Consider the following 11,458-nt stretch of genomic DNA (forward strand, 5'->3'; position numbering starts at 1 on the left):
AATTAAATCCCAGCAGAGATAGAAAAGTTGCTCTCGCTTCTTGGTTTAGTGAAAATTCTTAAATTCTTTACCTGCTCAAAGCACCCCAAAAATGTACCATGTCATCTCTCTCCCAACCTCCTTAAAAAAAAAATGCTAAATTAGAAATTTTAGCTAAAACACTGCCAGCTCCCCTGTGCTTTGGCAGCTCCAGACAGACAGTGCACCCAGGTCCAACAAGAATCAAAGAAACTTTTCTGCCACTGCTGCATTTCAAAGCCGACCACAGGCAAGTCGACACAGCTAGCTACTTAACTCTGTTGCATCTTATTACAGTAACCTTATGATGGCCTGCAGGGTATGGTACGAACCAACAAAACCAATCCAACACCATGAGAGTCTCACGCGACCATTAACTGGGGTTCAGCAACGCGCGGGGCACGCCGCCACGCAATACCTTCACAACGCTGGATAGCTCATAGCGTCTGCCGCAATCCATTGCAGGTTAAAAATAGTGGGACAACCTCCATCCCCCAAAGCCCTCATCCCTCCACTTCAGCAGGGCAAATGCCGGAGAGAACAGGATGACAAACAGAGAGCTTTGTGGGAGGAGATTTTCCGCCATTCTAAAGGGCGGTTCAAACCAAGCCGCAAAACTGGTCCGAGGGGCTCTCCGGGTGCGGCCAGCACTCTCCGGGACTGGAAACGGTTCAATATATTCATCTTTTGACCCGCAAAACGTCACAATCACGTGACTGTTGACGTCACTCTTCTCCCGCCCCCAATTTCTCCGGGACCCATTTTCTCCTTGTTTTGTGGGATGGCTTGGACCGTGCTTAAGCCCACAACAGAATACAGAACGGAGTATACAGTGCAACCGACTTGCAACGATACCACACAAAACGATGTATCGCTTATAACGATCAGTTTCTATAGTTTCCAGACTGGAAATGATCAGTTTCTAGTTCAGATCCAACAAGAATCGGTTATAACGATTGAAATTTTGGGTTTTCTCATCATCGTTATAAGTGGGCTGCACTGTAGTGGAAATTTCTGAAAGCGCAACATGTCGACAGAAAAAAGAAGGGACTGGACTCTGAACATGTTGACGAGAAAAACAGTTTTACTGAAGGAGGGTGGGCCTCTGCAACGGGTAGACTTTGACCGGGGGCAGCGGCCGCACCTTGCGGCCGCAGTAGCCGTCCTTGCGGTGCCAGAAGCCGGACTGGGGCCTTTTGCCGAGCCGACGCAGCCGGTTGGGGCTGCCGATGGGGTAAAAGGTCTCCATGCGGTTGGCGTTGGACACCTGTCCCACGACGGCCATGCACAGCTCGCTCAGGGACACCTGGCGCTTGGAAGGCAGCTGCAGGATCACCCGGCCGTCCACCTTGCGTAGCAGCTGGGCCGAGGCACCCGCAGCGCGGCACAGCGTGCCTCCGTCCCCCGGGTACTTTTCCACGTGGTGCACCAGGGTGGACACCGGCAGGGCTCCCAAGGGGTGGGCGTCGCCATCGCGGGGGCGCACTGGGGTGGGATAAATCACCTCCACGCATTTGTCTCGCAAGTAGCTTCGAATGCGCCGACTCAGCTGCCTCGTGCGGACCTCGAAAGCAAAAGGCGGCGCGGCACTCACCCGCGGCACATGTCTCTCATGTTTGTGCAACAACGGTCGTCGGTGCTCGTAAGAAACACGAAGCGTGAATTCTATCGAGGGACTTTGAAGTGAAACGCGTGATTTGTATATTTTCTTTTTTGAGCACAATGTGCAATATCACTCAGGTGCAGTCCACCACATCCGAAGACTTAAGGATGAGGAGCTATTAAAAAGTTGCCTCTATGGACACCGAAGGGATTAGAATGACAGCGAGGTAACTCGGTTGTCCCGCTTACGTTCCAAGCCTTGTACCTTTCATAATGTCTCGGAATCTCGTGAGTCTCGAGTGCGCACCCACAGCCGAAGCACGGCGGGAGGCAATGAGCGCTCGCTGAAGGCATCCGAAAGAGACACCCTCCCGTTTTCATCCCGTCAGTGGACAGAGAGATTTTTACATAACCGAATTTTCACCTTAGTGACCAGAGTACTCATACCTCTTCAAAGTCTCCGGTGGTATTTTATTTACTGCACGACTCCAGCTCATCTCACCCTGACGTGGACAGGAGAAAAGGCACTGAGTGTCTGTGGAGCTTGTGTTTGTGGAGCTCGAATGCTTACATAAAACAAGGACCTTGGTGAAAGGTAATGCATTTTTGCACTTTGCAAAGGCTTTGACTGCGCGCGTGACAATGTGTTATTCGAGGCAGTGAGCTTGCGCTCGAGGTGAAGTGTCTACTGCTTTTTTAACCTGTCACCGACTATAGTAAAAATCAGTGCTAATAATTTAATTCTGGCAGTTTACATACTAAAGCGAAGTAGAGCACCCGGCACACTTAAGCGAGAGAACGGCTAATGTAGACCACTTAGATTTTTAGTCATGTTTTTTTTAGTTTTTTTTTAATGTAAATTAAGATCTTAGTACATTTGCACCTACAACACAATAAATATCTGTCAGATTGCAGACTTGTTGCCCGGTATCCATAAGCCAGCACACCGCTTTAGAGCCACTGAGGCAGCTGCACGAGACAAACGCTATTTGAGTTCTAATAAATGTGGTGGCATTGTTCCCTGGTCTGAATGGCAATCGAGTACCCATGCCAGTCTCCACTTCAAGGTCGGATGATCCTCGGTTCACCAAATGACAGTCGAAATCCCCAACCAAACCCTATACGGAACAGATGGGAGGAACGGAACGGTGTGGGAGTGCACCCACCCGGGATCCTGGGGATGTCCCCTGAGGTCCTGATGATGTCTCCTGGCTTGGTTCCCTCCGTGGCCACCAGCCAGCGCTTGGAGTCTCCCGAAGCCACCAGCGCAATCCGGGCGGTGCGGCACGGGTCGTACCGCACCTGGTACACGCGCTCCTCAAGTGGGGCACCGCTAGCCGGGGCCTGGCGCTTGTAGTCCACCCAGCGGAACCAGCGCTTCATGCCACCGCCGATGGTACGTACCACAACGCGCCCTGATAGAATGAAAAAAAAAAATAAAAAAATTATGCAGGCTCAATTGTATCGATAAACACCAGGGGAGCACAGAATGTGTGGTGCACAAACAGCATGTCACGTGACTTCACTATGTGACATGAAGACACGGTGTTGTGTAACACCGTGACATCCCTAAGGGCTATGGTCTCTATAAGCCATATGTGTAAAATCTAATGCTGTAATCCAACGCTCAAACATAACGGATTTATCATAAAAAACGAGCGTATAAACAGATTCTTCATTAAAACCCAATTGCATCCAGACACATGATTTTGTGGCTCCATAGGACATGCAGGAGACTGGGAACAAAAGTGACGAATGCCAAATGAGGCGAATGACAAATTTAAAAAAAATTTGGGCACGATGTTGCTGAGGCATGGCTAAGAGCTCTATCTCCATGATAGTGTCTCTTTTTGTGTTTGATTCTTCGTGCTATGAATTCACCAATTGCAAAATTGTCTAGACACAGATGAGGGAGATTGGCCAAAAATTGCTTTGACCTTGATAGAGACCAATAAAAATTTTGCCTTTGATGCAAGAAATGGTTTTGGCTTTAGTTCCGAGAAGCACACCATTCCTTCTTTTTGCTTCTGTCATACGAGTGCTCGCACTGTAGAAGCATAGTCCCAAAGCTATTGAGTCGTGCTTCGAGCCTACGCAGAACACTTGGCTGGAGCAAACTTCTAACACGGTCAATGTTCCTACATCCGGGAAAAAAGTCTTGACCCCAGATAAAAACGAGTTTCGCGAAGTGCTCGTGTCAAATGTCAAATAGACCTTACATATGAGGTGGACTTTGGGTTGTACTCGCAAAGCCTGGTGTTCATAACCTTGAGTTGCACAAGGACCTTTCTGATCAGGTCTGATCTTATGGCTACTCACTTTTCCCAGTCTTCATTCTCAGATTTACATAGTCACTGACCGAATGAGAATGGCAGGGAGGTCTTTTAGCCATCCTGCCTCCAGCACGAGCTTGCCGCCTTCGATAACACTCCAGCATCTCGCAAAGCACAGTGGAAGGAAACGAACACGTGCCAGAGGCCAGGAGCCCGAAATAGACGCCCTGCCATCACCATCTTGTCAGCGACTATGGCTGCCTCTCGGCCGCACTGCCGAATGCTTAAAACGCAGACGGCAAAACTGAACCCTGCCTTTTAACGTCTCCCGCACCTGTCTCGGGATGCCTGCCTGCGAGCTTGCGGATGGGGAGTTTCTCGGTGGTGTAGACGCCGTCCTCAGGCAGGATGGGAATGAAGCCGTACTTCATGGGCTCCGGCCGCACGACACCCTTGACCAGGGGCCGGGGATAGCCCCGGATTCTGCGGGAAGCCCGCATCGAACGGAAGCGCAGGCACTGCAGCTGGACGACCTCCACGGAACCAACGAGCAGCGACGTCGCCACACGGGCGAGCCCCCCTAGCAGGCTCGCCATTGTCACCCTGCGGCAACGAGAAAAGGAAATGCACGAGACAGAAAGATTGGAACTTACTTGCGACTTCGGCGAGATGTGTCTTCAAACCTAGCTCTACGGCTTTGTGTTACCACCACCGGGTGCCGTGGAATTTCGGTGCGGTCAAGGATAAACAGGTGCAGCTACCGTAATATCCCAAGATAGCCCACCTAAAATCAAGAGCAAATCGGGTGAAAATATAAAGTGGGCCAACTTTTGGTGTGCTATCAAGAAAAGTTTACAAAAAATTATTTTTAGGTTACGAGTCCCTTCGAAGCTGGTGATCAAGGGGAGGGGCAACGAAGCAATAACGACAGTACTTCCCACTCAGCAACATTCGCTTACATCCAGCCATAACTAACTAGCTGCACTTATGCCGAGGCCATTATTGATCCCAACACTGCTATTAATAGGTGCAAACTATCTCGGTGTTTAAAAAAATGTAGCAAATCAAGCCAAAAATAGGGGTGGGCTATCTTTCGAGGGTGAGGCATCTCAAGATATTACAGTAGTCTCACTCGAGCGAAATAAAAAATGGGCAAATGAACTTGCGAGTTGGGATAACTAAGTGTAACAAACAAAGAGCCCAAGACTGAAGGCAGCACATACACAGCGAACTCTCAAACACGGCTTTACACTGTGCTCGACACTTTGCTGTGCAAGTGTTGCTGTCTCCCACGGTCTTGTTCGTTGGGATTGCTTTTACATACTTGTGCTTAGGTGGGAAACTGTACCGACGAAAGCAGGACGCTGTCAAGGCAGTCACGGTCAGTTGTTTGTGGGACCATACAAGTTTTGCAGCTTTCCTAGAGTTTGACACAGCCTAGTTTCAAGCTTGTTTGTTGTTAAGGAATCCTCGGTAACCTTAAAACACAACTGAGTAACGTCTCCCTCCGGGTGTTCTTGCAATAAAACTGTTCACAAGGAAAGATATCTGCCAGCAGTAACAGAGGCTAGGGAGGGTGGGCAGAGATTTGCTCATGGTCGTGAGTCCTGGGCAGTCGGTACTTTCAGTGTTGGCCATGCAAAATACTAAATATATTCCCTAGAACAAACTGCATCCGTAGTAAGAAAGGCCAGAAACCCGCAGCAGCGGACGTTTTTGTTCTACTCCGAGAAGTAGCAGCAAATGCGGATACTCGCACCACGTTGGTGACTGCATTGAACCGTCCGACATATCCACTTCGCGCATTTAAAACCGCGATATGCGTTCTTGGGAATACGATGTTTGGCATGGAACGTATTAAGTAGACGTTTTGTGTTAAACCGTCGTTTACGAACCTGTGTTTACCACAAAAGTGTGTAACCCCCTCGTTGACCGCCCGACCTTAGTCCTTGTAGCAGACGAGGTTGCTGGTGTCCCCTCCGATGAGTCGATTATATATCCACTCTGTGTGGTGCGTACACTGCGTACATTACATTATTTTTACGTGTCTGAAAAAGTGTTTTGTTTTATATATTTATATTTATTTGTTTTTTTTCATCGGTTCTACGAATACCCAACACATTCAACCCATTCAACCACCCAACTCGTTGGAATCGCCCAAGAATCACCGAGCAACACATCGCCATCGCTACAATTTTAATGGCTGCCTGCTGCTGCTTGGAAAAGCCGCGCTCTGAATCGTACTAAGGCTCGTATTGTTGTTCGTTTTGTTTACGTTTTAATTCTTGATTGTATAGTCAAAGTATATTTGTGCCCATCCTAGTTTCTGCTACTGAGATATGACTCCGATTACGCTCGTAATGGAGAAAACCGGACGAAACTAGTGCGACATCCCCGCTTCTTTTTTGGGGGAAGCTCGGTTTTGCTTACTGTTGCTCGGAGTTCGACAGTTCCTGGTACTCAAGCCGTGGGAAGAACTTCGCAAACATGGCATCGGCACTCGAAAACTACGTGAACCGTATCCTTTGTGTTGTTACTTACTTTTGCGTGTCGACGAAGATTGTGCAAACGAGAAAAGCGATTTGAATGAGTGATCCCGAACTCTGGTCTAGGGTGCGCTGATGGTACCACCGTCTTCAAATCATAGTCTAGCTTTTGCATGGGATGTTCCTCAGAGCGGTACATCCCAAGTATACGGAAGCAGGCGACATAGCCAGCATGAACAAGTGATCGCCTGTAATTCCTGTTTTTCACGGCTGGTAGGCCGTGATGTGCTTATATGGCTTATTAACCTAAGTGGGTAAATGTCTTGTTAATACGCTGTGGCTAAAGTGCTGAAAATTTTGCCGTATGGCTACCTCAGGTTTTTTCATTTTACAAAAAAGCAAACAGCGCGCAAAAAGAAACGAAAAAAAAAGGACAAAGTAAAAGAAATGCACTCAGGACAGCACACTTCTTTTACTTTGTCCCATGCTTTTTTTTTTTTTTTTTTTGTGCACTGTTTGCTTTTTGAGTAAAGCTATGCGCACTACGTCATGCACCTTGACTGAAAATACGAAATTCATATGAAACGAATGGTTACAACGAGCTTCCAAAGCGATGGCGGAGCTTAGTGGTAATGTGTCTGCTTCATATGCGGCGGTCCCCAGTTCGATCGGGTCCGATCAAACAGTGTGGGCTTATTGCCGACCCACATAGGGCGTATTTTTGACGAATTTACGTGCGTTTCAGCAGGCGTAATCACGGCATTTGGCGGGCGCTTTTTTCAGAAAATGGAAAAAGGGAAGGTTGCCAAACCACACATGGCGTTTTTCGTCGACGTCTCCTCGGTGTTTGGTGCAGTGTAGCCCGACTCACACTTTTCAGGAAAGGAGGCAAAATGTAGATTGGCTGCTAAGTTATTGTATTCCGCAAGGGGACACGAATAATTAAATGTTAATCAACCACGAAAGCCTACTTTGCTAATGCCTGTTTCATAAATGTTCCTTGCAATTGCCAAGTTGCCAGCAACTCCCGGCAGGAGGACTGCTGCGAGCTTTGCTCAAAACTCTTCCTTTTATAAATTTTTTCACATTGCCCGCAACATAGATGGTATTTTCTTCTGTCTCAGTCGTTCATCGCTCATTCCGAAGAAATATAGCGATTTTGTACAGTTCTCCAATAAATCGTCGAACGCGCCAAGCGAGCTCCCATTTCTGCGGCTGAGCCAAACCAGCCAGCTGGCCGCATAGCTAGTCAAGCCGATCCGGGAGCAACCTTTCGACTGTCAACTCGCGAGCCGATTGGCCGACACTGCGCTTTACGCTTCCGGATATGCCACGTTGAAATACACCGAAGTGCCAAGATCTGCCTCGGTCGGATCGCCGAATACACGCATATTTATGCCGACCGAGGAAGCGCTCGTCCCGACGCCCGCTGCACGTCGGGGTTACGCCTTCCAGAACGTCCGTAAATACGTTGCAAATACGCCCTAAATAGTTCAAGCTTTACTTTTTTTTTTTTTTGTCGTCTTTAGAACGCTTGTTTTTGTTGGCGATATTTATGAAATAACTTTTTTTATAATTAACACAAAAAAAAAAAAAATGAATGTCGTTGAAATTTTGCTGAACTAAATGGTATGGGTCTCGGGGACAGCAGGGCTCGGGTTGCCGGCTCGACGCCGTGAAGAGGCGTGTATTGGGGGGCCAAGTGGGTTCATAGTTTTGTAATCCTTTCGTCATCATGAACCAACTTGTCCACATTGCCACCCTAATTCTTTAATTTGAAAGAGCTTGCGTTTTTGAACATTTCTAAAACTATTGAGTGATCAAGTACCGCACCTTTTTTGGAACGATCCTTGAGAGCGACGAGGTTATACTTTGCTTTAAATCTCAATAATTTTCTTGACTACCTGTCAGATACCGTGTCGATCATCACAGCAGACGGACGTCACATAGTGGTATGTAGGCTTCGAAACGAAAGGAGTGTTGCGTGATCTGATTTCCCCAGTTATTTGGGATTCAATGCATTTCAATTGCAACAGTGTTGTAAAAAATATCACTTACTAAACCACAGGCCTTCATATAGCAATGTCTCTCAGGGTGTCTACTAACCTGGAAGACTTGGAATTGTCAAGGAATTTCAAAGCATCTGGAAAAGTCAGGGAATTGTCAGGGAAACCTTCAGAATATTGGTGAAGTGCAGGGGAAAAATGACTGATGTCAGCAGCACAGTGACATGCAACGAAGTGCGGTGACGTGGCTAGCCTTCGCCCTGAGTGACTGTTTCCCGAGGCATTACTAAGCAGCGTAAACCATCACCAAATCAAATGGGAACAGCCGCTGCAATCCTATCCTCCGCATTTCTTTTTGTTGTAAAGGTCGTAAAATGTAATGAAAATAGCCAGGGAAAGCTTGGAAAAGTCGGGGAACTTAAAGGATACAATTTGGTAAAACACTTTGGCTTTCCTGTACCATGCCAAAAAGAATACTGTGTGGTGCTTCTTACTGTTTCCCACAACCTCGGACGAAAAAACAATAAATTGAAATTAGAAATGAATTGGAAATAAATTAAAATTAGCTAGAATTGAATCTAATCTAATTTTAATTGAAAAACAAATAAATGAAATTGAATTAGAAATGCATATTTTCTGCTGAGTGAACTCGGATGTGGGCTAGTGCACAGAATAGAGCTGCTAAAGAAGATACACTTTAGAGTAATGACACTTCAGCCATATTGTCGCATAAAATAAATGTCGCCAGCATTTGCCGACATGCCCGACAGCATGCTTTCAGTCGTCCTGCAACCTAAAATGGTTCACAAGAGAGCAAAACAACATTCCAATAATCTCCCGACACCATATTTACCACCCAAAAAGTTGTGTTTTAGGATCATGACCGTGGGACTTGAAACACCGAAACGGCTCGCACACTGTCGACATGTGAACAAATATCATGTGACTTGTACAGACGAATGACCATCGTGTCAGCTTCAGGTGATGGGAGGAAGAGGGCGTCGATACCCTGATTATAGCTTTCTAGGAACTCTAGAGCAGGAGGTGTAGGTAAATTAGGTGGGTCTAATGTCTCCTTTTAAGTTGGAATGATGCTAAAAAGGGTTCTCTTGCACAGGGCACGTTGAAGGGCTTTGATCAGACCATCAACCTCATCTTGGACGAGAGTCACGAGCGAGTCTACAGCTCGGCTCACGGCGTGGAACAAGTCCTCCTCGGGCTCTACATCGTCCGCGGAGACAACGTGTAAGTTGCACATACCGTAGGTGTCGCAATTTCTATCGGAGGAGGAGTTTCGGCGGCTTAGCACTTTCAGGACCTCGAGGAAGCCACGTGCCTTGTCTAGAAAGTGTGAAACCTTGGTTATGTGAAGACGGGTACAAACGGGGAAAAGAGGCACTCTCAGAAAGCAAATGGTGGAAGCAATGTTTTAAGCTGTGGCCTTTGTCAGGCTACGCGTGAAAATGAATGTCTGGCCCGAGCGAGGGCGTTTCGCCCGAAAGGTCCGTTCTGCTTCTCCTTTTGTTGCTCGCACTTATTTCGATTGATACAGATGTCTTTTGGAGGTGGTGACTGGCAATCTGAAATTTCCTGAGAACTTTTGCTGAAGCCTGAAGCACCATGCATTTGATGAATTTCTCTTGATGGTTCGTTGTGGGGTGAGGTTTGCCAAGCTTTGCAATAGATTTCCATCGACATTCGTGCAGAGTATTAGTTTTGGCAAAAGTTTCATTGCAGGGTGGAAAACCTAAGATGAAAAACGAAAAGGGAGGACAGCACCTCACTTACAACATAATATTTTCTTGTTGTCTGCCCCGTGCCCTTTTTCCCTTTCATTAGTAATGCCTTCAACAGCATTGCTGCTCTTGTGCCTCAGCTTTATAAAGACTGTGGGGTTTCCAGGGTTCTCGTAGGTCAGGTGGACGACGAACTGGACATGCGCCTCGACCTTGCCAACACAAGGGCAGAACCTCTCAATGCTGTCGTCCACTAGGACCTATCCGGCGCAGCCAGTCTCTCTTGCAGTAATATTGAGGAGGTTACAGCCATGCTGGCTCTCATGAATACTGTGTCCATCGCCAACCCGTAATGTCCTTCAAGCGGGGCAAACTTCTAGAAATAAATGTATTTTAATTCAACTTCAGTCAAACTGTTTGTTTGTTGTCTCTCTTTGCGAAGTTCTGGCACACTGCTCACCTGCTCCTTGTATGGAGGGAACAGTGGCGTCGGAGCCTGGCGTTCGTGGGCCGAATGCCAGCATCATCTGCTACTCATAGCAATGGCTGTCTCAGCCTTTCCATGGCTTCCTGAAATCCACCAGTTCTTTAAAACAAGGGCCAGATCTTTGATAAAGGGGAAAGGAAATACCTCAACGTGTACACTGTTTTTCTGGACTAATAAGCACACATGTTCCCATGAACGTGGAAGTCGCTGCTGAGATGTGGTTTGCTCCGGATCGAGGAGCAGTTTTGGGGGTGGAGCTTCATCGCATGCGTGATCTCTCCCTTTCACCGTGCTTCATTTTCCCTCCTTCACTTGCACTCCTTAATTCCGAAATGGCGAATGTCTTCCAATTCCCACGTGATCATAGCTCATGTCATCCTCTTTGTTCTGCCAAAGTGATACCACTTTGCTCGGCAGAACACAAAAAAAAAACAGTATATATTCAGAAACAAAATTTTAAACAGGCCTCACAAATTCTTAGAGAATTAAATGGAAATATTGAATAAAGGCTGAACCGCAGCGATTTAACAAGCAACGAGACGAGTGACAACGACGAAAATCGGCGATGTGCAAGAAAGATTTCTCCCTGTTGCTTGTCACATCACTCGGTTTTTAGATTTCTAGAAAACATTGCTCATTGCCTTGGTCGCTTGCTCCCATCGCTTTATGCGGTTTGCCTCGTCGCACGATTGACTGACCGACAGCAAAGCAGGTCGTTGTCGCTTGTCTCATCACTCACCAAAAAGCTTATATGCAGTGTATACTTAAAAAACACCCATACTGCACAATTCTAACACGCTTGAAAACAGAGTAATGAATATTTACCTCATCACAAAAACAGGAGAAAAAA

General features: G+C 47.0%; 2 protein-coding genes across 2 annotated transcripts; one reads left to right on the forward strand and one right to left on the reverse strand.

Moving 5' to 3' along the window:
- Positions 1–1,082: 1,082 nt before the first annotated feature.
- LOC8053151 (39S ribosomal protein L2, mitochondrial) lies at positions 1,083–5,920 on the reverse strand. The gene is made up of 4 exons (XM_002435917.5): positions 5,789–5,920; positions 4,228–4,496; positions 2,787–3,035; positions 1,083–1,503 (listed from the first exon to the last, which is right to left on the reverse strand). Exons 2-4 carry the CDS (start codon positions 4,487–4,489, stop codon positions 1,103–1,105), a joined length of 912 nt encoding a protein of 303 aa, XP_002435962.3. The 5' UTR covers positions 4,490–4,496; positions 5,789–5,920; the 3' UTR covers positions 1,083–1,102.
- A 138-nt stretch (positions 5,921–6,058) lies between these two features.
- Positions 6,059–10,534, forward strand: LOC8053155 (U6 snRNA-associated Sm-like protein LSm8). The gene is made up of 4 exons (XM_002435916.3): positions 6,059–6,411; positions 8,291–8,331; positions 9,503–9,630; positions 10,288–10,534. Exons 1-4 carry the CDS (start codon positions 6,381–6,383, stop codon positions 10,376–10,378), a joined length of 291 nt encoding a protein of 96 aa, XP_002435961.1. The 5' UTR covers positions 6,059–6,380; the 3' UTR covers positions 10,379–10,534.
- Positions 10,535–11,458: the final 924 nt, after the last annotated feature.

This window comes from Ixodes scapularis, unplaced genomic scaffold (genome assembly GCF_016920785.2).
Source record: "Ixodes scapularis isolate PalLabHiFi unplaced genomic scaffold, ASM1692078v2 PGA_scaffold2__306_contigs__length_199485367, whole genome shotgun sequence".
NCBI classification, from domain to species: Eukaryota; Metazoa; Arthropoda; class Arachnida; order Ixodida; family Ixodidae; genus Ixodes; species Ixodes scapularis.

What these genes read in the sequence shown, in the direction of transcription:
- LOC8053151 (XM_002435917.5), bottom strand. Translation starts at nt 4,489, where the DNA reads ATGGCGAGCCTGCTAGGGGGGCTCGCCCGTGTGGCGACGTCGCTGCTC. An exon ending in AGGCAGGCATCCCGAGACAG is followed by an intron (nt 3,036 to 4,227) that starts GTGCGGGAGACG and finishes TCATTCTATCAG; the next exon opens with GGCGCGTTGTGGTACGTACC. An exon ending in GGACATCCCCAGGATCCCGG is followed by an intron (nt 1,504 to 2,786) that starts GTGGGTGCACTC and finishes ATCCCACCCCAG; the next exon opens with TGCGCCCCCGCGATGGCGAC.
- LOC8053155 (XM_002435916.3), top strand. Translation starts at nt 6,381, where the DNA reads ATGGCATCGGCACTCGAAAACTACGTGAACC. An exon ending in ACTCGAAAACTACGTGAACC is followed by an intron (nt 6,412 to 8,290) that starts GTATCCTTTGTG and finishes ACTACCTGTCAG; the next exon opens with ATACCGTGTCGATCATCACA. An exon ending in ATCGTCCGCGGAGACAACGT is followed by an intron (nt 9,631 to 10,287) that starts GTAAGTTGCACA and finishes TGGGGTTTCCAG; the next exon opens with GGTTCTCGTAGGTCAGGTGG.